We start from the raw sequence: 25,143 nt of genomic DNA on the forward strand, positions 1-25,143 counted from the left end.
TGTTCTTGAACTATTAGCAGCATTCACTCGGACTCTTTCTTTGCTTCAAACACCACACACGATGTAACTCTGTCCTTTACAGCTCACGTCAGATTTTAAAAAGCTGAGCAATTTAGCAGGTTAGCGCCTGGAAACAAACAAGCATAGTTAATGAATTCTCAAACTTAGCGATGTGCTTAAGAATGACAGATGCATTGCACTGAAGAAGTTCAGTAAAAATCACATTTTGGCTGAATTAGCACATTTGTAATGGAAAACTTTTGAAAAAGTATTGACATGGGAAATTAACTGAATTGCAGAAAGACAATTATGACATCTGCTGCCTATGTTTAACATCTGCTGTTGCAAGAAAACACCCAATCCATGAAACTGGTGAAAGCCATACTGGGAAATTATAACAAGACAGTAAGAAAAAAAAAGTATGACTCCTCTGCTGCTACAGAACAAAACACGTACCACACTCAGCTGTTAAAATTGCCATTAAAGTAAATATCTGTTAAAAACAAAAATTATGTGATAATCATATTATTGTCATTATCATTATTAAATTGTACAGGAAGGTGTGCTACTCTTACAACCTCTTAAATTATGACCATCACATTGCTGACATATTGATTAGCAGATTAAATCCAGTTTACAGTTTACACCTGGAATCTTTTCCTGCAAAACCAGGCTGTTGTAATGCATCTTGCTGAAATATGCAAAGCATTCCCTTTCTTCTTTACTCCAAAGGATATGATGTTAATTTGATATGATCATGATATTTTATTACTACGTTTGCAGCAGTCCGTTGGAGTTTACGGCACAGTAGCTACTCAAATGGATTGACTCCTATTTGAGAAACAGAACTTTTTCTGTACATCTTGGGCAGTTCTCTTCCTCAAAGGCCTCACTTTATGCGTACCTCAAGGCTCCATCCTAGACCGTATTTTATTTTCCCTTTATTTACTTCTCTGGGTTCCATTCTTAAAAAGCTAAACGTGTCATTTCATTGTTATGCAGACAACATCCAGATTCATCTGCCTTTAAGATCGATGCATAGAGAATCTACAGAATTGCTTGCGGGCATTAAGACATGGAGGGAGATGAATCTCCTCTGTATAAATGGAAATTAAACAGAGGTCATTACTGTTACTGTTACTGGGAAAAGTGACCTGGTGGCAGGACGCAACAGTGTTGTTGGCTCTCTGGACTCTTTTACCTGCCCTTTTATTAAAATTCTTGGGGTTCCTATCTTCCTCGTGATGTCTAGAAATTCGTGATTTCTAGACTGGACTACTGCAGCTCCCTTTATCCTGGGATTGACCAGTCTCTCCTCCACCATCTACAGCTGATCCAAAACTCAGCTGCCTGCCTATTAACATGGACAAGACGGTGGGAGCACAGTACTCCAGTTCTGTGCTCCCTTCACTGGCTGTCTGTCGCTTTTACAATTTCTTTTAAAATGTTACTTTTGACTTTTAAATAGTCTGGTACCTTCCTATTTGTCTGAGCTTCTACGCTATCTTCATCGTTGTAGAGCTCTGAGATCAGAAAAACAAATGCGGTTAGAAGTCCCAAGGACTCGACTCATGACAGAGTTTTTTCCTCAGCAGCCCCTAAACTCTGGAGTGATCTCTCTCTTTCTGTGAGGTCTGCCAGAACCTTGAATGAATCTGAATCTCTTTTAAAAAAAAAACATCTTTTAACATTGGCTTTTGAGAGAGCACAATCATTAGTCCAGGCTTTTAACTATCTTTTCTCTTTTATTGTTTGTTTTGTTGTTGTTTGGATCTTTTTTGTGTATTATTATTTTACTTGTGCAGCACCTTGGCTACCTCTTGTGAAAGAGCTACATAAATAAAGATTGATTTGATTTGAATTTTTTCCAAAAGGAATCTGGATTTTGATTAATCTGGTTATATACTAGCTTTCCACTGTGTTTCAGTTCATTTTATCCGTCATTTAGCAAACAGTAGCTTTTCTGCCATATGTTCACATATGGTTGTTGTATGATAAAGTTTTAACCTCCATTTGCGGATAGCACAGTGAATTTTGTGAAAGATCACAAAGATTAAATTTCAATTCTTAGCTGTGCATCTTGGAAACAGAGATGTCTCCAAATCTACTAAATCTTTTTATCTTTTCTTAACATTGTTGAATGTCTGTGGACCTTTACTTTTAAGACAATCTTGACACTCAAGTCTTTCTAAGGTGTTTATTTCTATATATGATCATGTTGCTGATTTGTTGCCAATTAATCAAATTAGTTGCAACATGTTCCTCCTGTAATTTCTTCTTCGTACAGTATGAAAGATAAGAACATTTTATCAGCATTAAGGGATAAGTCACTCACCCACAGTATACAGTCATGATAATAAGACTGCTAATTTGATTATCATTATTGCCATGAAGGTTTTCAAATATTAAACAGGGCAAACAGATCTTTTAACTTTCTAGTTAAACATAGCAGATGGCTCAGAGAGGCAGGCACTAGGACCTTTAAGACCTGCTGCTCTACTCAGATACTGCAGCCTCTCAAATGCTATTCCCTTACTTTCTGAACAATTTTCAAACAAGTGCAAGACTGAGAGAGGACTGTTCAGAATAGAAAAGTTTTTCCTGGCTTTGCCATTTTTTGGATTTTGACATTACCCGGATTATATTTCTGCAAGGCTCAGGAGTCATACATCAGTGCGAAAAGACAAGGTTTTTCAGAGGTAGAGGATCTTTTTATCTTGACTTACTGCATGGATCTAGTTTAACTTTAAGAAACAAACCAGCACAAAGAGGCCTAATAAGGAAAAGAGCTTTGTGGAAAAGTTTAACGAGTAGTGTTCAAGTTCAAGGTGGGGAGGTAAGCGCACATAAAACCAAAAATCTATTAATTCTTCATGTGCCTTTTTCTCTTATAAATTACCTGCAACGCATTATAGTAAAGGGTGGTATTTTCAGACTGTTAAGGCTGTAGAAGAGATCCAACAGGGAGCTGATAAACTGCTCCATCCCCTGAGAAACTGGTGAAGCTTAGCCTCATCAGGTTACAATAGCACAGATCAGTCCTGCTCTCACCTCCTAGGGCTAAGTAATGATCTCAAAGCATTCCTGCAGAGTTTGTGTATTTTTGTGGTATGTTGGGTTGTAAACAAGAAGCTAGCTGCAGGGTAGTTTTTTCAGATCATGCATACCCACAGAGTTATGACAAGTTACTGCATTCTTGATCTGAAATAAGTAATTAGAATTAAGACGTCTTCCTTTTGAAACTTTTTTACACCCTCTCTTACAGTAAGAAAAATGACCCAAATGTGTAGAGACCTGCTGGGCTTATTCTCTTTTTTCCAAGTATAGAATGACTTCATTGACAGAAACTGAGTTTGCACTTGAGCTACATCAACGAAGCAACTTAGCACTACGCCACATGTTTATCAACTGGCATGAAAATAAAATGCACCACTGAAAGGAACAGAGAGAGCAATTAAATCAGAAGGGGTGGATTGCAGGTAGAATGCTGGTCTCACTGTTCAGTTAAGTTACATGTGACTTGTGCAAGACAGATAATAATAATAATATTAATAATAATAATGACAATTGACAAGAAGATGAAGACCTGATTTTGTCGTCTCTTGAATCATCTGAACTCATTTGTTTTCACAGCCACTGCTCAAGTATTTTTCCAAAGGGAACTTACAGTAATGTGTTTTTGCATGATGCCAAGTACACAGTTGTGGTTAAACTTGATTACACAACAAAAGTAAATGATTCATGGCCCTTTGTTGTAATTTTAGTAAATGATTTTGTCTGCATTTAAATTGTGGGAAAAGAAAGATGCAGACAACAAAGCTCATGGGACGAATGCTTACAGGCAAAGTTGGTGAGATGTCTGGAGAGAAACATATTATCGATGACATTATGTCAACTATGCTAAGTATCTGATTTGTTTTGATTTATGTATGCATTTCACTGTGTGTTTAATTTATCGACCATGCCTGCTGTGAAGACTGAATAGTACAATTATTGATTAGAGTAATGAAATATGTCTCAACCTCCAAACATGATTATCATTAGTGTTGCTATAATTATAAATCACCTAAATCCTTAAATTTGAAGTAATCCTAAAATGATTGAATTATACAAAAAAAGAGAAAAAAGAAAAAACAGACACATTTTAAAAGATGAAACTGAAGAACTTTTGAGGGAAAAATGAGTCCTGCAAAAACTGAGCTAAGACCTTCTGCCATCACTGTCTGTTTTTCATTTACTAGTGTGCAGCACAAAAATGTACATCTGTGAAACTTTTCTGAATACCAGCTGCAGTAACCAATATGTCACACAGGTGAATGAACAGGATATGGCAGCTCAGACTCACACTCTTTAGACAGGTTACAGATGCTGTGTGGTCTGTCTGAATGAAACCAGACGGTAAAGCTTTCTTCTCGTCAAAAAGAAAAAAACTATATATATATATATATATATATATATATATATATATATATATATATATCATTATTAATATTTTATATGCACATATTTTGGTGTGTGAATAAAATTAGGTTCTTCTCAATTCCAACATTCTGTTGAATAAGATATCAGGTTCAGTTGATTTTAAACTCAACATTTCATTTGAAAACCTTTAGACATGTAGCATAGTGCTGGACAGTGTGGCTCTTTCTTTTCAATGTGGCTCCACTTTGTTTCATACGTGAGAACTTGGCTTGGAACCCTTGCAATTGTTCCTCTAGGTCTCATGACTTGTTGAAATTCAACATCCTGGATTCAAAGTGTGTCATAGAGCAAATATGCATCAAAATGATGTACCTCACTCATGAAGCATCTGAAATGAGGCTCAAGTTCAAAGAAAGACAAAAGGAAGCAAATCAGTTTATCTCGGGGATATCCAGTTATACTATCAGTTTTTTTTGTTTGTTTTGTTTTGTTTTTTTTTTGTTTTTTTTTTTTTTACAGCACATTTGCTCAACTTTAAAATATCACAGTTATGTCAGCTGCAGCACAAAAACGTATTCCTTCCTAACAGAGTTATGTATTAGGCAACTCAGAAGCAATTATTTGAAGGCTAAACTAAAGAATTTTTATATACTAATTCACAGTCAGTCACTGTAGAAAGAAGAAATACTGGGCTGTAAAAATCCTAAATCTCTTAACCTACACTAGCATGTTATGTCATATTATATCTTTCCATGATTAGGTGTCATAAAACCAAACATCCTGCCTCTTCTTCTCCTGTCCCCAAAAAGAGCTTGAGTATAATTACCTACCATTACAGAGGCATGTGTTCCTTCTCCTCTGGCTGGCATCAAACCTAATTATCCAACTTTCATATATAATTGCATCAGCATCCCAGCTTCCATCAAGACATGTCTGATCATCTTTTACAGCCTCAGGCCAAGTTCAGTAAGTGACAGTAATTACCCAATCAAAAACACAGAAAGAGAAATTTTACTTCTTTTTTTAAAATCTTTTCAAAATCTTATCCCACAGAATTATTATCCTCTTATATAAAATGTACATTAATGGACCCCATTGGTCGAAATTTGGCATTTTTAGCAGAAGCTGACACGATGAAATGGAACAAACGTGCAAGTTTTAACATGCCTATGAATGTTATTGAGCAATATTGTCTCTTCCCACTAAAGTGCAACTGCAAGCTGCAGCATTTTAACATGTCAGAGAGTAAATTAAAAGGTCGCTAAAGCCCTAGTTTCCATCAATGGGAACAGGTCGAAGCGGGTCAGGATGCACTTTGTTGCATTTTCACACGCAAAAACTGGGAGGGGTACTCCAATACCCGACCCATCCTACTGTTTTGGGACCCATTGGGCTACCAATCTAACCGATCCAACTCAAAAGGGTGGAGCTTGACACACTGCAATTCGTTGAATGGATAATAAATGCTGAATAAAGCAGGAATGGCTCCTTGTTTAGAGCAACAGATTTTCTTCTTGTTAATTAAATCTTAGTTTAAAATGGTGTAACGAAGCACAGCCGAGACAAAAGAACACAAACCGTTGTATGACCGCTATTCAACTCCTTTGTTTCTGAGTTGTGTTTTGGTTAAACTTTAAGGAAGGCGGTACGCTGCAATTGCGTCTTGCTATTACGTAGCTGAGGCATCTATCACTATATGGCTGAAACTCTGCCTGTCATGTAAGGCCACAGTTGGCTGTGGGAACAAAACAAGATTAGTTTATAAACCAAATCCCGTCCTGTCCTGCACTCATTGCTGGAAACAAGGCTAAACAGTTTGTGAACTTTGACTCACTAGCCTCATCCAGCATGTCAACTACAACTCAATCACATTTTTCAGCAACTGTAACTCCTCCTCTTGGAAAAAAATGTCCACATTTCTTTAACTCACTATTGAGCAAAAGATAACTGATACTTTAAACACTAGTACCACATTTCCACATTTTCAAGTATCAAGACATATTGTGTGCAAGAAAATTATTATTGTTAAGCCTTTATTTTACCAGGCAAAACATTAGGAACAGATTCTCATTCACAATGTTGGCCTGACAAGAGCCAGAAAACCCTTTTGGGGAAGGGAAGGAAGACAATCCTCTTTGCCCTATAAGAGAATACAGTAAAAGCTAAAATAGATCTCTAAACTGATGGCATTTTAGCAGTCAAACTTGTTGAAAAGAAAATACTAAACATAGCACCACATATCTATTTTTACATGCACACCACCACTTATAAAGTGTTACTTATTTACCTTTAAGCAGGAGTTTAGTTCACAAACTTACTCAAAGAAGGCGTAATCATAATCATGTAATACACACAAGCAGAAAACTGCAGAGTTGGTATCATTGGCTGCAGCACAAGAGCCACAGAGGCATCACAAGACATCAAAAGACTTTACACAATGACTTTTTATCACAGACAGTCAAAGCAGAGGAAAAAAGAAGACCAAGAAGGAAAGAGTCCATGTGTCTCAAGGGGATTGAAGAACAGTAACAACACAAGCCAACTCTTTTTCTGTTTTCAATGTAGAGTTGTATAAGTTAGAATGTTTCTTCACAAATATTAGAGACAACATCTGTTATTTTATACTACTCTTGCACTCTAACTTTGTATGAGGATCATCCTCTGCCAACTAAGCAAATCCATCCACTTTATATCCTGGATTATCTAGAAAAAAATATTTAAATCTTCAAACAAATTTATGTGATCACAAGGACTTTAAAAGTTTCCTTTTGACATAGTTTTGGATTTGAACTGCATTTTGGCCCTTGCCAATGCTTTTTTTCAGTTCTTTTTAAGCCAGTATCCTCAGATTGTTCAAATACCTGGAAGTTTGCAGTGGCCGAGAGGATGTTGGTGACTCATGAACAGACTCCTCCACTCGGTGTTCAGAAGGCTTGCTTAACTCTTCAAAAAGGAAAAACCTTGACAAACATGTTTGATTTTTGAGCACAACACCAGTTAAAATCCAACCCGACATGTTTAAGCCAGAATCACATCCATATCCAGCCACAACAAAAACTACAGCATAATGTCCATTCTTGGTCGATATGCTCACCATCTGCATAGTTTCCACTATACTTCAGTGTAAACAGGTGCAGATGTAGGAAAAGTTGCATATGGAATTGTTGTAAAATGCCAGTTTAGGCAGAAAATGTTTGCTGCTAACAAGGTAGAAAGGTCATGTTGCTTACACACTCCCCTATTGATCATGTTGCTTATACCCCTATTGTTACCTGAGGCTATGTTGCTAATTACTTTTTTTTTTTTTTTTTTGTACACAATGTGTTCAATGCATTGGGGGTTGGTAAGTGCGTGCCCAGCTGTTTGCATGAGGAACTCCATGTTCCTGAGTTGTAGAAGAAACAACTACAGATCCTATGTTGACAAATGTATTAATACAAAATATGATTATCCCCCCCCAAGTAGCCTTTTCACTCAGTGTACCCGTTAGATTTGTCTTACAGCTATTAATATCCTGTCATTTTAGTGTGGACCAACCTCAACTTTCAGCATTGGTCTTCCTGCAAAATCAGTTTCGTACTGGGCCTTGTTGATAAAGCTGATTCCCATTATATCTAAACATTTTTGCGACTGTGCTACTGGCCAGGAAAAACAAACTGCACACACTGATCCAGCATTGCTTGGTCTTCAGGGATACGGAAATAAGGCAACTTGCTCTTGCAATCAAATACCTTTTTGGAGATATCTCAGAAAGAAATGCAAATATAAAGATACATACACAAAAAAGAGAGGTGATAAACTGTTTTGAGAATTTGACCTTGCATGACATGACAGCAGCCAGGTGCTGAAAAAAAAAAACTCTTACAAACAAGAGTTCCAGACCACTGGATAAATTTGAGACATTATGATGCTCCCTCTAACCAAGGACACACACAAATTGATTTAAATTAATTTTTATTACATGCCGTATACACAATGCTTCATGGTAAATAATCGTTTTGCCAAATACTGTATCCTGTGGCAAATAAAAAATATATATTTTCAGCTCCCTCTTGAAAGAATGTGTTATTCCACAAACAAAATTCAGGTCATGGACTACAGCTGGCAAGAGCAGTTCTGGTTTTGCTTTGCAGCCTGGGATAATGGCAAATCAAACAGTTTTTGTCCTGCTTTGGTTGGAGCTCACATCCAAACTCTCACAGAACCAAACAAGAATTAACTTCAGCATCTGCAATGCAAGTTAGAAGTCTGTCCTCGGGATGAGAAACTCACTGAAGAGACAGTTGAAAATATTTCTTAATACAAGTTTCCATCATTCAGTGAAAACACTAGTAGCATTTGTTTCAAATCAAAACAAATAGAGAAATATAAGAAAAATATATCCAATCTGCAACAAAGAGTAGTGTGCATCAGGCTTACCAACTTGAAAATTGAGCTTAAAACAAATCAATAAATACTCTTGAAGGCAGGCACAAATAAAAATGAGTGTAGAAACTCTTGTAATGAATCACATAATGTATTTGTCAGTCTAAAGGATTTAAATAAATAATTAAATGGGTAGCCATATTAACTCTCGAAGCTGTTTTATACCAGGGCTGGCAGCCTAAATTAAGTCAAAATGTTGGAACTAATATTGAACAATTTAAGACTAACTGAGCACATAATGGATCTTTTAGTTCTACAGCAAAATACTAAATTCACTGTTGTCTGTCTGGCACATTATCTTTTAATAGATCTGATTTTTATTTATGACAGTAAGAGACTCAACATCTACATCAACCAAGTGTAGACACAGGATGATGTAAATGTCTGGCCTGACAATTCTCTTAAGTGCATAGAGAAACAATAGCAGGTTTTCTGTCCAAGTACTAAAAGTCATATCTGATCAGGAATTTGCCATGTAAATGTTTTCCAATAGTCAAGCTGGTTGTAATCCTGAGGAAGAAAAAAAAACAAAGTTCAGTGTTATCACTGAGAGAACTGGATGTCTCTGCAGTTCTCAGATGTGGTTTTAAACCTCAGCTTTATCAGCTAAAATAAATTCACATGCAGACTTAATGGTGACACAGTTCATCTCTGGTGACTAATGTTTGCCAAAGTTAGAGCACAAATTGCACGTCTATCACACTGCTGAATCTGTACCAGTGAATGACGAATACAACACATTCCTGACCCCCCTGAGTCGTATGACTAGATTGAACTAATCTGGAGTACTTGAGCAGAGCCTGTGCTTTTGTTCAGGCTGTGGTTACAACAGAGACTGGGGTTAGCTGTGTTTCCCTCATCACACTGAGACCAAACAGTCATCAGTGAGTAATGAAACAGACATTGTTAAAGCTTTTATTTAGGATTCTCACAGGGTTATTTCTGTCGCTGATTATATTTCGAGTTTTTGGTTTTAAGAATTAAGAGAATTGCTTTTACACTTAGAAACACATTCTCTCATTCCCTGTTCCTGCCCACATTTGATTGAATTCAATATACTTTCCATTTAATGAGTAATAATCTGAACGGTCAGCAGGAGGTATGGTCTGACTCAGGACTTCTTGTGTGAAATGCCTTTAATACAAATTCACTAAGAGATAATTTGTGTGTCTTACTGCATGAATTGGAATACCACGTCACTGTTATCCTCTAAATGTCACAATCAGAGTCTTTCTTGCATAACTTAAGTGTTTGGAAAGAAAGCTATAATCAATTCTTTAGCATTTGGTGATTGACTGATTGTGCCAGATGTGCTCCTGGACTCAGTTCAGCCTCAGTTTAGATTAAACATGAGCTTTGGGTTTTTGTGCCAGGGAGACTTCCACACATCTGCCTTAAATCACCACCGACTGCCAGTAGAGACCACATTTCTCAACCAAAGGTCACTCTGTCTTTGAAATGGTTTTCTGCATAGCTGTTTGATAACAGTAAAACAGAAAATAGCCTCAGCTCGACGCAACAGGATAGCAGTTGGGAAAAAGTTTAAATTATGAAAACTGCATGCTGTTATCCTTCTTAACACGTTTCATTTGAGCCGCTGCCTGTAATAGTTAACTTCTGAGGACCTGGGAAATCAGCCATATACAGGTATAACCAAGGTGACATTTACTGAGCACCGGGGATGAAGATGCAGTCTTGAAGCAGCTCTTTTAGGGGAGCGGTAGCAAAGTCCTGAAAACACAGGAGAACAAAGAATCCAGGAAGGTTCCAGAGAGAAAAACAGTGAAGGTCCACAATCCCAAAGATGTAATGGTCAGGCAGGCAAGGGTCATAACAAGGCAAGAAGCTGATACTGATCAGGGCCAGACAGAGTTCAGTGGTCAGTCCAGAACAGGGGTCGTAATCCAGATAAGCAGCAGGCAGGAAACTCCGACAGGGAATCAGGCAACAGGGAGTCCAGGGAAGGTAACAAGGTCAACCTTAGGAATCTAGAGACAAGGAGAAATGCTGGATATCAACAGTATGAGTATTACTGACCATCTGGCAAGGAAGCATGAACGGGAGAGGGTTTAAGTAGGGCGGGGAACAGGTGAGGATGGTGTGATCCATCCAGGTGGAGCAGATGAACTTGATTAAGGGAGTGCAGGCTCAGCAGAGCAGCAATCATGACAGCTGCCAACAAACAAAATAAGACATTTCCTTTCCCTATAACCTGTGGACAAGCCAAGACAAGTTAGCAAAGGTGGAGACCACTTACTATAAATATAAAGTTTTGGTTATGCATCCTTAAATATTTTAATGTGTCGGTTTGGAATGAATTGTCCATGCCTATATTGGTATTGAAGCAATACATGTATACAAACACACATTCAGCATGTACAAGTAAAATGCCATTAAAAATGTTGTGCTTAAGTATCTTTATTATTTCATCATCTCATGGTAGTTTATTGATTTTTCAAATAATTTCAAATCAGTTTGAAGCATTGACTTAAAGGAGATATTTATGTAAAAACCTTGTAGAGAACTTTTGTGAAGCAGATTTCAATTGACATTATTTGAACTTAACATTAATTAAAGGTCCAGTCTGCTGTGGAACTTATCATTTTTTGCTCAAAATGCTACCTTTGAAGATTCAAACTGACACAACTATGCATTTGTTAGCGATGGACAGACATGTGAAACAATCTTTTAAATCAACTTAGTTAATCTTGCTGTTTTAAGCCCATCTTCAGCCACCCCTGACTGTGTATGAATGTGAGTGTTCTGGGTTCTTTGTCAAAAGGAATCCAATTTAAATACATAGTGGGTGGCCTGAGGCAGAGTGTGTTTTCTAAGAGGAAAACCAATTCTCCTATGGGATCATCAATAGAGACTGAACAATCACTCACAATCAAACAGTTTTTCATTAATGAAAACAGTGTCAGTGTGAGTTTTTGTCCCGTCTGTTTGTTGTAAGGCCAATAATAACTACACACAAACTGGTTCGTTGTATTTATAATGTCCTCTCAGTGCTTTTTTCTCCTTTCTTTGAATAAGACTTCTTCCTGTGCAGTTATCCTCTGGGACATGCACCAAATTGCTTCAGGAAGAAATATGCTACACAGTTGCCACAGCAACAAAATTATGCCCTGTTTACCTTTAACAGACAACACAAGTCAAGAAATGTTTAGACGCTGTTATTTCTGCATCTTCCTGTCTCTTTATGTGTATCCATGAAAACACCCCAGCAGAGCAGCAGAAACGGTTCATTAAAGGATTCCCATCCATCAATTATGATCTGAATGTCTCAAAAACAGAACATACTGTGACAATGCAAAGAACAACATGTTTTCAAATGTCTAACATGCTCTCTTACAGTGTATTTTTGTCAAGTGGCAGCAATATGAAAGAAGAGAGATCATTTGTTTAAAAAACTACATAGCTAAAATCTATCATGGATTCAACTCATTCTAGTTTGCAATGTAAAACAAAAATACTTTCACACCAAACACTTTGTAAGTGGCACCTGTAAATACTATAAATTCTACTTTTTCATCAGTTCTACAACTATATGATTTCTTACTATTTACTAAATTCATAAAATAAAGATTATTACAATCTAATTTTCTCCAGATTGTTTTTTTTTATTTGGTTTTTTTTTTTTTTTTTCAATATTTGTTTTGGGTAAATACTAGCTGTTTAATATATAACAAAGATTGCTTTTAATTTCAGCTGTGATCTTCTAGGTTACATTCTGATTATGTATGTTATCACGTCACTAAATAATGACACCAAAAAAGCTGTGTGGGTCTGCACAGTGGAACTCAAACAAATCATGAGCAACAATGGCAAGTTTAAGACAAGACAAGAAAATGTAATTTTGTAAATGAAGTATACTTTGTTTATATGTTCGAATTGCCAACTTAGCGACTTTGTCGCTATATTAAGCCAGTTTTCAGACCCTTCTAGCGACTTAAAAAAAGCGACCAACGACAAATTTTTTCTGGTATTATTGGAGGCATTTGGAGACTGACGTGACCCACTCATATAAAGCGTGGTCTTCTTGGAGCAGCAGCTGCTGCCAGCTGTGTTCAGAGCAGACAACGTTCACCTCTGTTTCATGACTAGAAAAATTAAACGTACAAAGCTGCTGCTGGCTGATCACGCGCTGGCTTACCATCAGAGTAATGTCTATTAATGAAAAATATTTAAAAAGTTATAAGTGTTGTGAAATGTGAAACAAAATACACTTTAAAAACTGAACTAAAAAATAAAGAAAATATTGACAGAATTATTATATTTTAATTATTTTGCTGTTCTAATCATTTTTAGGTTGTCAATTTATCAATTTTTGCCTTTCCCACTACATCCCTCTTTATGGCAGCATCGGTTACAACTAATTATGCTAATTAGTGACTTCCAGCGACTTTTAGGACAGCCAATAGCTACTTTTCTTACTGAGGAGTTGGGAACAGTGGTTGGACCAAGCTACGGATTGTGGGCATACATGGGAACATGAGAGAAGAGTAGAGCTTGAAAGTTGTGTTGGTACCACACACTGTTAGAAACAACGGGAAGAGCTCCATCATGTCCAAATCTATGCCAGAGCTGCTGAGGGGGGCCGCTCTGACAGCGTGAGAAGTTGGTTGTGCTACACTCTCCCTTCTTGCCGCGGATATTGGATACCTGTCAATCAAAAGGACACGCCCCTAATTATGCCGAATTATGCCCCGGTCAGAGTGGGGTCGAAGAAGAAGGAGAGCGGCCACTGATGTCACTGTCCTGCGCCCCCTGGGATTGCGAATTCAAATTGAATTTTGCAACATGTTTTGCGGGGCAGACAGAGTTCTATTGTATTCTATTCTATTCTAGTCATGCAAATTAATAGAAGAAATGCAAATTACTTAGGCTATTACGCATGGTCTGCTGCACTGAAAAAATGGTTGGTTTACCATTTTCAGAAGTAAATCATTGCATAGCTCATAAATGCCTAGGCAGGCTTACATATTTAATATTAAGAATGAAGAAAACAACACAGGTTGGTTGAGGGAAACTGAAAGAAAATTATAAATAAATACAAGATTAGCATGCAGGTTGCAGCCAAGTCAACGATGATGTGGATGCTGAGGTGGTCTGTTTTGGTGAACAGAGCTTAGCCAAAAGGTTTAAATGTGGATTAGCCAGTGAAACATTTGAGGGAAGCCTATTTCATCTGTTTATGTTTACAACCTTGTTCTTTCAGCCACAGATGTGGGCTTCCCCCAAATGCTGTATTCACTCAGCCTTATGGATTGGCTGTGGAGATTTTTTGTCCAAGAGGGGCCCAGAGTGTGATCTGGAGATCTCAGCTAGGATTGCTAGCACAGGTGTTTATGAAAATCATTGTATAATTAATTTTTTTAACATTGGGTGTTGAGAAAAAAACAAAACAAAAAAAAAAAAAAAAGGTTGCCAAGAAGCAAATGAGAGGGGAATAAACATCATTTTTAAGGTGATGTTGAATCTTTTTTAACATGGACTCTTTAAACGCAAAATTAGTTTTCAACATCAGGGTAAAGACAAAGGACTACATATAAATAATGCCCAGAATTTGAGGACTTAAATTCAGCACAATGACAGCTTCAACCTGGTGAGCAGTTTTGCATGAATGACCACAGCAACATAATGAGCAGCATATCATTCAAAGCACATTGGTGGCTTTCAAATAAAGTCACCTGCACCTCTTTGAATGAGAGCCTGCCTCGGTGGATCAGGTTACTTCAGGGACTCTGTGACTTTTACCATATGAATGAAGTCACTGCCATTTTTTCGGAGGGAGATAGGCCTCCAGACTGGATTGCGTGCCAACCCAGTCTGCTTGTCAGTCAACCCAGACAGGGTTCATTAAACTGACTCCATTAGAGCTAATGAGTTGTAGGGCTATGGTGATGGGTGGCCTCTCCATTCAGGAGTAACAGACCACATAACTGACTGGCTTGCTGATTTAGTTAATTTACATTGTAACAGGAAGAACTGTCTTGGCTTCTTTACTTCATACCAGGCAGCCTTACACTATTCAAATAAGGAAAAAAAAAGAAGTTTTATGTGCTATAAGCCAAACCACACAGTGTAACAAACATATTATTGTGTAGGTGATTTAAATGTACACAAGAATCACCAACAACCACCTATACGGAGCCTCCAGGTGAATGCTGGGTTGGTGGGGCTTACTGAATACGATATGACCTGTAGCATCAGCTTGCATAAGACAACATAGCTAAAGAGAAGAATTCTAAAAACATCATGTTTTTCTTTGAACTTTACCTTGAGTTTTAACTTATTTGCAGATTAAGAGATCACTTTTAGCTCCACACATACTTTGCCCATTGTAGTTAACTCATGTTAAACAGCTTCATCAAATGGATACATGAGCAAATAAATGTCTCTGAGTTGGGATGTAGTTTAGAACAGCAGAGGCCAAACAACACAAATGACAATCCAATAAGCTCCATTAAATATAAGACTAGGCACCAAGTATTATGTAAAATCTAGGATTACAAGAATAAAGGAGAAAGTAAAACTGAATGAGTGTAAAGGTTTGATCGCAACTACAGGACAGAACCATGCAAGGCAGGGAATATAGTAGCCAAAAAACTGAGACAAATTAATTAATAAAAATAAGGCAAACTGTGAGGTTTTATGGTTAGTAATGACTCCTGAGGCAGCACTCAATATGGATCAAACATTCTCAATAAGTGATCATTTAAAAACAAACAAGTTATATTTGACAATACAAGCTCTGAGCTTTTAGGTTGAACGTTATCCTAGACAATGAACCTGTTTTAGTCTGAAAAGGGTGTTCTCAAACTTTTCAGCTTCAGTTTACTCTTTGATGCCTGTGGGTGGATTTATTTAACAGCTGGACAGCTAGTCAACTACATCACGTTAAAAACCCCAAATAATTACAAGAAACTAATTCAATTGCTCAGGACACAGAAATCAGGACATGTAAAGAAATATTAAAACAATAGCATCAATAAAGTGTTCAAATAACTAATCATGTGAATTAAGCCAGAAGAAGACCATATGTCAGAGTTAAGTAAATAAGTCAACTTTATTTATAAAACACTTTAAAAACAGGTACTGACCAAAGTGTTGAACTGTAATAATGCATAAAGCATTTAAAAGACATTAAATAAATTTAAGAACATAATAAAGCAATGTAAAATAAGACCAAAACTAAAATAATATAAAAAAAAAGACGAAAATATATGACGACCAAAAAATAATTTAAAAATAATAATAATAATAAAATCAAATCAACTGTCACACTGGGTCAAAGGCCAAAGAGATAAGAATGGGTTTCAGGTAGAAATTTAAAAATGGACAGTGAGGAGGAAAAGTCTCATTGTACTCACCTCTAAGCAGTAACAGTAACACAATTTTTTATTTATTTTTTTTTGTTATTAGTCACTCTTGCAAGCGGTATAGAAAATAAATGAATGAACGAACAAACGAATAAATGAATGAATGAATGAATGAATGAATGAATGAATGAATGAATGAATGAATGAATGAACATGAAGGACAACAAACTATAAAAAATCTGAAGCTATAAGCCATAAGAGGAAATTGTTTCAGAAAGTGTAACACTAATGAAAATGTATACACAGGTTTCTGGAAGAAAGATAGTAAGAATAGTGAATAATCTATTACTACAGAAAAGTAAAAGGTCATATGTTCACATTATGAATTTTTGTTTAAATGTTTGTTTTCGGGCGACCAGTCCTTCCAGGCTGCCGCTCCACAGCTATGGAATGCCCTGCCTGTACATCTGAGGGTGCCACAGACAGTGGAGTCTTGTAAAAAAAACACCCAAAAACGTTTTTATTCAGAATGCTTTCATATAATTTCAGTGTATTTCATTAGTTTATGAATTGGTGTGCTTTTGTTTCTTTCGATTTTAACTTGTTACTTTAACTTTTAGCACTTTGAGATTTTTTTCTAAAATGTAAAATGGGTTCTAAATAAAATTTATTATTATTATTATTGTTTTACCTCCTTCGTAAAATGTCTTAATAGAACATGCTGGCATACCAGCACACATACGGCAGTAAGCACAGATTTTCCCTGTTTTCATTGACACATTTTACAACAAACATCCTGATCTGCTTCTTATCGTAGTGTTCTTACTGGGCAGGGCCTTGGTGTTCATACTTTTACAGGAAGTCCCAGCCTAATCAAACTTACCCTGACAAATTGTTCAGTAGAATTGTTCACTAGGTTGGGTAGGGAGTGTCATTATAGAGACATGTTTTACACATAGCTGTGTGAAAGTCCCAAAGTGTCCCATACTGTGGCAGGGACTTTCACAGTTTACCTAAAGTTACTCCCATGTTTCCTTTATGTAAGTCATTGGAACTTTGTCTTGTAAAGCTTTCCCCAGCTTGAGCTCCTACAATAAAGAAGAATTCCTGACTCAGAAATGCATGTCTACCAATGACCCTTCACCCCAGATGACTTCATATGACTGCGTGACCACTTCTAGAAAGTTTTGCCTGGTGGTCCCAAACTTTTTCCAACTTTGAAATGATGGGGTCCACTTTGCTTTGAACATAAAATGCAACAAAAATATTTTATTTCCTGTCTAGATCCTCTCTCTGAAGATCTACAAGCAGTTCTCTTGACCTCATGGCTTGTTGTCACTGTGACATTACACCTTACTTAGTGCAGTTTTGATGAGTCAAATTAGTTAAATTAGATGCCGACAAACCCCAGTCAGTGCAGTTGTTTATTATTATGACATACAGTGCTATTATTATATATAGTATTAACTTCCTTTAAAAGCTGTTTGTCAGTGTGTGGTAGAGCTTCCAACAAACATCTGAGAAGACAAAACCCAAAAGTTGCCCTTTGCAGCAGGTTGTCTGGTTCTGTCTGCAGAGCCAATGCAGAAGGCCGCCCAATTAAATCCCATGACATCCAGAGACCCCCTTTGTTGAACACTTCTTGTGCTGGTGTAGAAATTAGTCTCACAGGAGTGCACAGCAGTCATTTCAAGTAACAGCCCATTTCCTTCTGTTTACTTGTAGTTTGCATTCCTTTCATTTTGCAAACATGCTATATCTTACTCACTCCTGCTTCCTTGGACATGCCTTAATGCAGTCATTAAAAAGAGCATGCCTTTACAAATTTGATAGAAACAAGGTGGCTGAGAATTTAACTAAAATGAATTATCTGGCTCAAATGTGTTTCGTCATTGTACAAAATTAACTTTGGCACTGCAGGAAACTAAATTTAAATAAAGAGAAAACAGATGATGAATAAGAATTTAATGAGATTTCATGGTGATTTTTTACCTTTATAGATTTTTGTTGAATATTTTTTGCTTTATACAAAATATGAATATCCAGAATGATCTGATTTGTACTTGTACCTTTTAAGGCTTTGAACTTTAAATGTTTTGCCATGTATTGGCGGGCACAGGTATGTTTAAGTTACACAAATCTGTCAAAGCTCATGTGTCCAAGAACGTTAACAAAATTTACTGCGTTAACATTAAACTACACAAGATGTTTTTGCTTTAGGTAATTTACATCATCCAGGTCTGCCTTTTTTATTTGGTATGTTCACAATGTGGCGATCTGGTGGGCAGGAAAATCATATGAACTTTCTCTTCCCGTATTAGTCTCACAAAGAATGTGTTTACAGTGGGTTTATGAGCCGGCTGAGACACTTTCCCTGCTTGTCTCTCAACAGTGTTAAGGAGAGGAGAGCAGAGGTGTGCTGCATGGAGGCCACAGCCATGTCTGATGGCAGGAGGCGCCCAGAACACACCCAGCTCTAACCACATCCACTAGGAGCCTCAGAGGTGATACAGTTCCTGTGGAGACACTGACAAGGTATAGAAATTAACTACATTTTTTCATAGTGAGTATGAACAGTAAGCCATTTCTGGCACATTTAGTCATTTTCACTCATTTTTTTTTTTCACTCAGTTTCGGATCACTTTGTGTTGCGACAAAAAAAAAACAAAAAAAAAAAAACAGAAACATCAGCCCTCAACCAAAAGATTACACAAACTCATGTAAGGTAATTTTGGTGCATTTGAGAATAGTGAATTGTACATATTAAGATGTGAAGTATTTGGTGTGTTGTTGCAACACAAAATTATGCACAAACATGATTATAGAGTGAAAATGAAAAACAAAATTCTAGCCCATTAAATTTCTCATGAACTAGCAAAAAATTCAGTTAATTTCAGTTGTTTTAAGTTAGAACTGAGAATGAAAGACTGAACCAGAGAAACCTGTAACTAACCAAATAACTGGTTGCTGGGAAGTCATTCCTCTGAAGGCTCCAGGAAGTGTGATCTGGATGGTTTGAGGCTGCTGGCAGGGTGTCTTGCCCCTTTCCTAATGGCTTTTTTTTTTTTTCATGGCGAGGACTTATCCTCTCTAACTAGACAGAGGCTTCAACTCCACACATCTCTTTAAATTATAAGTTGTTGAGGCTGATGTTCTAACTTGCTTTTCAAGTGCAGGCAAACATACTAACTTGCATAGAAATGTCAGATTTTTACTGCCGGCATCTTCAGTAAGTTATCATAAGCACACGAAGCATCTGCAGCTTCTCTCCTCCACCTCCACTTACCATTTCAGAGTGGGATAGTGATGTGCCATGAGCGAAAGAGCTGATGCTTTGTAGTGAATCAATTTAAAATCCAAACAAGTTCACATTAAAGTTCTTTATTTTACTTTATTTTCTTTATTTGCAAATGTGTTGTGTTGAGTTCAGTGCACAAAAGTGATATACACAGTCATTTGTTTGTTTCATTTTTTTATCTGTAAAGCAATCTTCCTGTGTGTCCTTAAGCAGAAATTGGCACATTACATAAGAGGAAAGAGTAATAAAGAGTCTTATTTTCCAGTAATGATTTTCTAAATGTTGCACCACACACAGTAAAACCGGAGCTGTAGAATGGGGTGAGTCACTCATCTTACTTGGACAGATCTCACTAGCATTTACAAGTGAATCACAGCTCACATTATGTCCAATTATAGAGGCTAAGATTTTTCCTTTATGCCCTGAAACCCAGGGCAAAATATAGCTTAAAAGAAAACTACCTGAAAGGAGATACAGTGGAGCCACCAGGTGAAAATTTGCCCGTGAATTGTGTTATGCTTTGTTAAATACATTAAACTCAGTATGACCATTTATACAAGAACAGGTGGATGTTCTGCTGTGCGTATTGTGGTGTTACTCAACATGTGTTAACAAGAAGATCAAACTGATGTGATGTCATAACAAGGTTCAAATTATCTTCTTATTTAATGTGACACTTACTTCCATAGATAAGTTGAATTTAATCTCTGTACATGGCATTTCTTGCAGATTTATAAAATAAATAAATAAATAAATAGATATCCTTTGGGAAGATAAATGCCATGTCTTACCTTTTGGTACAACACTGTGCAAATTTGTCACATGTCAAATGACAGCGGTATCGGTCCAATGTATTGTTTTACATTGATGCCCATGGACTGTTTGTGATTTGTCTTTTCAATCAATGATTTTATTGGCAATTTTACTGCAAAAAATAATATAATAATATTGGATAATAATAATATAAGATAATATTTGATAAAAAGTCCAAACATGAAATACAAAAAACCTTAATCCTCCTCATAATGTGGACATAATGTGAATAGGTTAATGTCAGATTAGATCAGTGGGAGGGTTGTTCTACAGTCTTCTACTCTAACAGAAAACTGATGCTGCTCTAGATCATCGATGTAAAATTGCTGAACTGATCATATCTATTATCTTGGTATCTCTGGTTAAAATTGCAGGTTGGGTAATGGCAGTTACTGAGTTTATACCTTGATACCTGGTGAATACTTTACACTTTCTATATGCACTTTTTAGCTTCCAAGTACATCAGCAGTTGACAGAAAAAAATGGTTGTAGCTAGATTGGGGGAAATGGGGATTATAGTTGGGATAAAAACAACATCCAATACCAGGTGAAGTATAAGGTTACATAGTTTGCTGTCATTTGCATGAACCTCATCTATTAAGAAAAAGACAAAGGCGTTATTAAAGGATCATTTGGAAATCATGAAACTGAAATGGAAAATATAGAAAACCTTTTATCAAAGTATATTTTGTCTTGTTCCCTGTGAAATACGAGAATAATTTGGTGTGTGGTGTATGTTGTGTTGGGACAGTAAGAAAAGCAGTAGGCTAACAGTGAAAAGCTATTAAACTTTAAGCCATTAACTCTTTGTGTTATGCCGATAATCTTTTCCTACTTTAAAGTTTCATACTTTAATGCAGTTAAATTAAGTCTACACAGTGTTACACAATATATTATACAATACCTAACAATATCACCATGTCATAGCATATCATGCAGCAAAGCACCTGCACAATCCCATATCTCCAATCAACATGTCTGTGAGGCTAACGAGGGTCTGAAGCTGGATTGGTTTTTTTGTTTTGTTTTGTTTTTTTTGTTTTGTTTTGTTTTGTTTTTTGTTGTTTGCTTATTTGTTTTTTGTTTTGTTTTTGTTTTTTGTTTTTTTCTAAAGGGAGCAGAGTACATGAATGCCCTCCTACCAAATTTAGTGTGAGCTCTGGTTACTGAGGCAGAAACACAGGCCTGAGATCACAGATGCATTGAGTTATAATCAAATGCAAGATAAAAACAGAGGTACTGAGGGAGTAGTCAAATAATGGCTTTATAGATAAAAATGTAACAGTGAAGAAGTCTGTGATCAGACAGGGACAGCCACCAACCTTTGTATGCAATGTACAGCAATGTTTTTTGTTCTTTATACCCATTAATATATCTCAAAGCAGCATGGTACACAGTATCCAGCATTTGTAATGAGGTTGCATTAATGTAAAATACATCTCCATAGTCCAACAAAGGCAAAAAAGTTGCAGCTTTTTTTTTTTTTTTAAATAAAAGAAAAACATGATGTGTCTGAAATAGGAGCCCAGTCTTACTTTTTCTTTCTTGACTAAATTATTAGTGTGAGGTCCAAATGTCAAACTGTCATCTAAAAAAAATAAACCCCAATATTTAAAAGTAGAGACAATCTCAATTTTGACTCCCTGAGACATGCAAACAGCAGGACAATGAGGTTTGTCTTTGGATTATGTGAAAATCATCATTTTTGTTTTCTCTGCATTAAGCATTAACCACAAGCCTTTTTTACTAAGCTAACCACCACTGCACAGCCCCAGTTCAGGCCTTTCACTAACTGAAACATTTGGCACATCATATGGAACAAAATACGACAAAAGAAAACCAAGGTCTGTTGAGCAGTTGGAATCCTGTCAGAAAAGAATGGGACAGAATTCCTCTCATAAAATTCCAGCCTTTGGTGTCCTCAGTTCCCAGATGTTTACAGGCTTGTTAAAAAAAGAAGGGAATGCTACACAGAGGTAAGCAGGGCGCTGACTCAACTTTAATTTAGACATGCTGCTGCAATCAAATTCAAGATAAGCTAATATGTTTTTTTAACAAAGTATCTCTCAATTATTTCTCTATTACTTATTTATTTATTTATTTAACTTTTAACATTTTTTGTTTTCTTTGTAATTCATTGCATCCCAATCTTGTTGTATTTGAGATTGCAGACCAGCAAAAAAGTGGTCTTACTGTGAAACCAGTGAGGCTTAGTACCTTGGTCCCCGGGGTGACTGGCTTGGGCGTCAGGGTGGGTGCTGGTCTGCGTTGGGTGGCTGTCTGAGGGGACTTATATTGTCTTTATGTCATTTACTTGTCACCAACCAATAGACAGTCTGGTGAACACGGGAGAATTTAGCAGCTAAAGGGCCTGATATTCTCCTCAGTTACCACTGGAAACAAACAGAGAGACGAGTGAAATCACACTGCAAAGGCTGCTTCATGTCTCTGTAGGGCAGTGTTTCTCAATCCTGGTCCTCAGGGACCACTGCCCTGCATGTTTTAGTTCTTTCCAACTCCAGTACAACTGATTCAGATTAACTGAACTGAAAAAAGATGGACACCTCTAAAACATGTAGGGCTAGGTCCCCGAGGACCAGGATTGAGAAACACTGCTGTAGGGAGATTTCACAGCTGACACAACAAACAAGTTGTGGTATTCTAGTCATCACAAAAGTACAAGTCTTTGAAACCATGTGAATGTGATTTTTATGCAGTAACAATGTTTTGTTGTTGTTTTTGTTGACTATATCAGGTTGTGTGCCCATGAGGTCGTCCATGCTGGTCCTGCTTTTCTTCTTCAGTGCCCAGGCTGTGGCCACTTTTAGAGGGGACTCGGACAGCACCACAACGGCACAGCAGAATAACCCCAACTCCATTCCCATCGTGGACCCCAAACTTTTTACCAAGCGCCACCGTCTCTCACCCAGAGTACTTTTCAGCTCTCAGCCCCCTGATGCAGAGCCAACAGGGTCACAGGGTGCCAGCAAAAGGACCCGCAGGCTGGCAGGGCAGCCTCAGCACCGAGGGGTCTACTCAGTGTGTGAGAGTATTAGTGTCTGGGTGGGCAACAAGACCAAAGCCACAGACATATCGGGCAATGAGGTGACAGTGCTCCCAGATGTGAAAATCAACAATGTCAACAAGAAGCAGTACTTCTTTGAGACAACGTGTCACAACAGTCGATTGGGTGGCTCAGGCTGTTTAGGAATTGATGCGAGACACTGGAACTCTTACTGTACCAACTCACACACTTTTGTACGAGCGCTTACTTCATTTAAGAACTTGGTGGCGTGGAGGCTCATTCGTATTAACGTGGCATGTGTATGTGTGCTAAGTCGCAAGTCATGGCGACAGTAAAAGTTTTCCTGCTCAACCCACACACACACAGTATACGGTATATCCACAGACATGTTAACATGCAGACAGCTGCATCTTATCACCAAAGACTTCTTACCCTATGCACAAAGTAAATTATTGAAATAAGGTAAAGTATCAGGTCTGTATGTATACATTCAAGACCTGGGTCAAAGAGTATCTGCATGTGGTTTATACCTAACATTTTTACCTGGTTCTATTAGGAGGCTATAGTTGCATGTTTACCTGAGTCTCATCTTTTGGAGGTGTATTATTGGTATTGCCTCCAGTTAATATTTATCACATCTTTAAAGAACTGCGCTGAGAATGCAATAAAGAGAGATAAACTGTTTAAAAGGAATTAGAGATCTTTATCAAGCATCTTACTCTTGATATTAACTTGTTAGCAACTTATAAACATATAGAAGCTCTTTTACAGTTCCAATATGTAATGTGGCTAAATTTGGTTGTACTCTTCAACACCACCCTAGATATCACTAAATCAAAGTAAATGCTCCCTGTAAATGAATTTTATTTAGAAATTCTTCAGTCCTGTGGTTAAACTAAAAGTCAAGTATTACTTTCCATCATTTCCAAACTTCTACTTTTCACCAGTTTAAAAAATGAGGCCTAAATTCATCTGAACAGGAGCCAAACAACAGCTCAACAAGATATATGATGATCAAGAGATCTGTCCCAGACAGCCACATCAGATTTAGACAGAAAATGTTGATGACTGTAAGTTTGCTTACAGTCATCCAGCTGCCTGAGTTCCCTTGATTACTGGCATTTAAAGAAAGAATATAGAGATACTAGTCAGTGAATATACTGAGAATAATTTTTGTCCAGTTAATTTTTTTTAACAAACACATGTAGTTCATTTCAATTCCTTGTGTGGTATAAAAATCTTCAACATTGGTCAAACATTTGCACTCCTGCAGTAGTTAAAACATGGCTGAAATGGATCTCTGCATTTTGCTTTATAACAAATAACCTTTTCAGTACACTATTAAAATTTCCAGAATTTAAAAATCCAGTTTGAGCTGATCTGAGCTAATCTGCTCTGAATTATATGCAGAATTTCTCCTGCCTCTTACAGCAGGTTTAACTTAGTGGGATTTAGTTAATGGTTTCTGAACACAGAAACCAAACCACTGCTTCTCTGTAAACTGTAGCTTCCAGAAACACTGCAATTCAGTTTACGAGAGCATGTGGCTCAGTTCCAGACAGCACAAGCTTAAACCTGTGCTGTAACCAATAAACAGCAGCTGAGCTACTGTCAGAGAAACAGCCTGTAAAATGCTTGGTATAACAACACATTTATACTACTTGTAGTATTTTTCTGTCTCACCATACACTATGCATTACAGCACACACAATTAATGCAAACAAATGCAACTAAAAAAAACTTTGCAAATACAATTTGACCCAGGCCTGGCATCAACAATACTTTGGTACAAATTATATTGTTGATATTGTTATTTATTAAATATATACAAACAT

The 25,143-nt window shown here is 37.0% G+C and overlaps 1 protein-coding gene across 2 annotated transcripts; it reads left to right on the top strand.

Moving 5' to 3' along the window:
* Positions 1–2,563: 2,563 nt before the first annotated feature.
* On the top strand, positions 2,564–25,143 carry ngfb (nerve growth factor b (beta polypeptide)). 2 transcript variants are annotated; one of them, XM_041980910.1, is made up of 3 exons: positions 2,564–2,699; positions 18,565–18,707; positions 23,039–25,143. In XM_041980910.1, the coding sequence occupies exon 3, from the start codon at positions 23,050–23,052 to the stop codon at positions 23,641–23,643; it is 594 nt and encodes a 197-aa protein (XP_041836844.1). In that variant the 5' UTR covers positions 2,564–2,699; positions 18,565–18,707; positions 23,039–23,049; the 3' UTR covers positions 23,644–25,143. The 2 variants fall into 2 exon arrangements, with proteins under 2 accessions (XP_041836844.1, XP_041836845.1); XM_041980911.1 differs by having other exon boundaries at positions 2,567–2,836.

This window comes from Melanotaenia boesemani, chromosome 3, assembly GCF_017639745.1.
Source record: "Melanotaenia boesemani isolate fMelBoe1 chromosome 3, fMelBoe1.pri, whole genome shotgun sequence".
In the NCBI taxonomy this organism is placed as follows: domain Eukaryota; kingdom Metazoa; phylum Chordata; class Actinopteri; order Atheriniformes; family Melanotaeniidae; genus Melanotaenia; species Melanotaenia boesemani.

Coding starts and splice junctions, on each gene's coding strand:
- ngfb (XM_041980910.1), top strand. CDS start 23,050: ATGAGGTCGTCCATGCTGGTCCTGCTTTTCTTCTTCAGTGCCCAGGCT.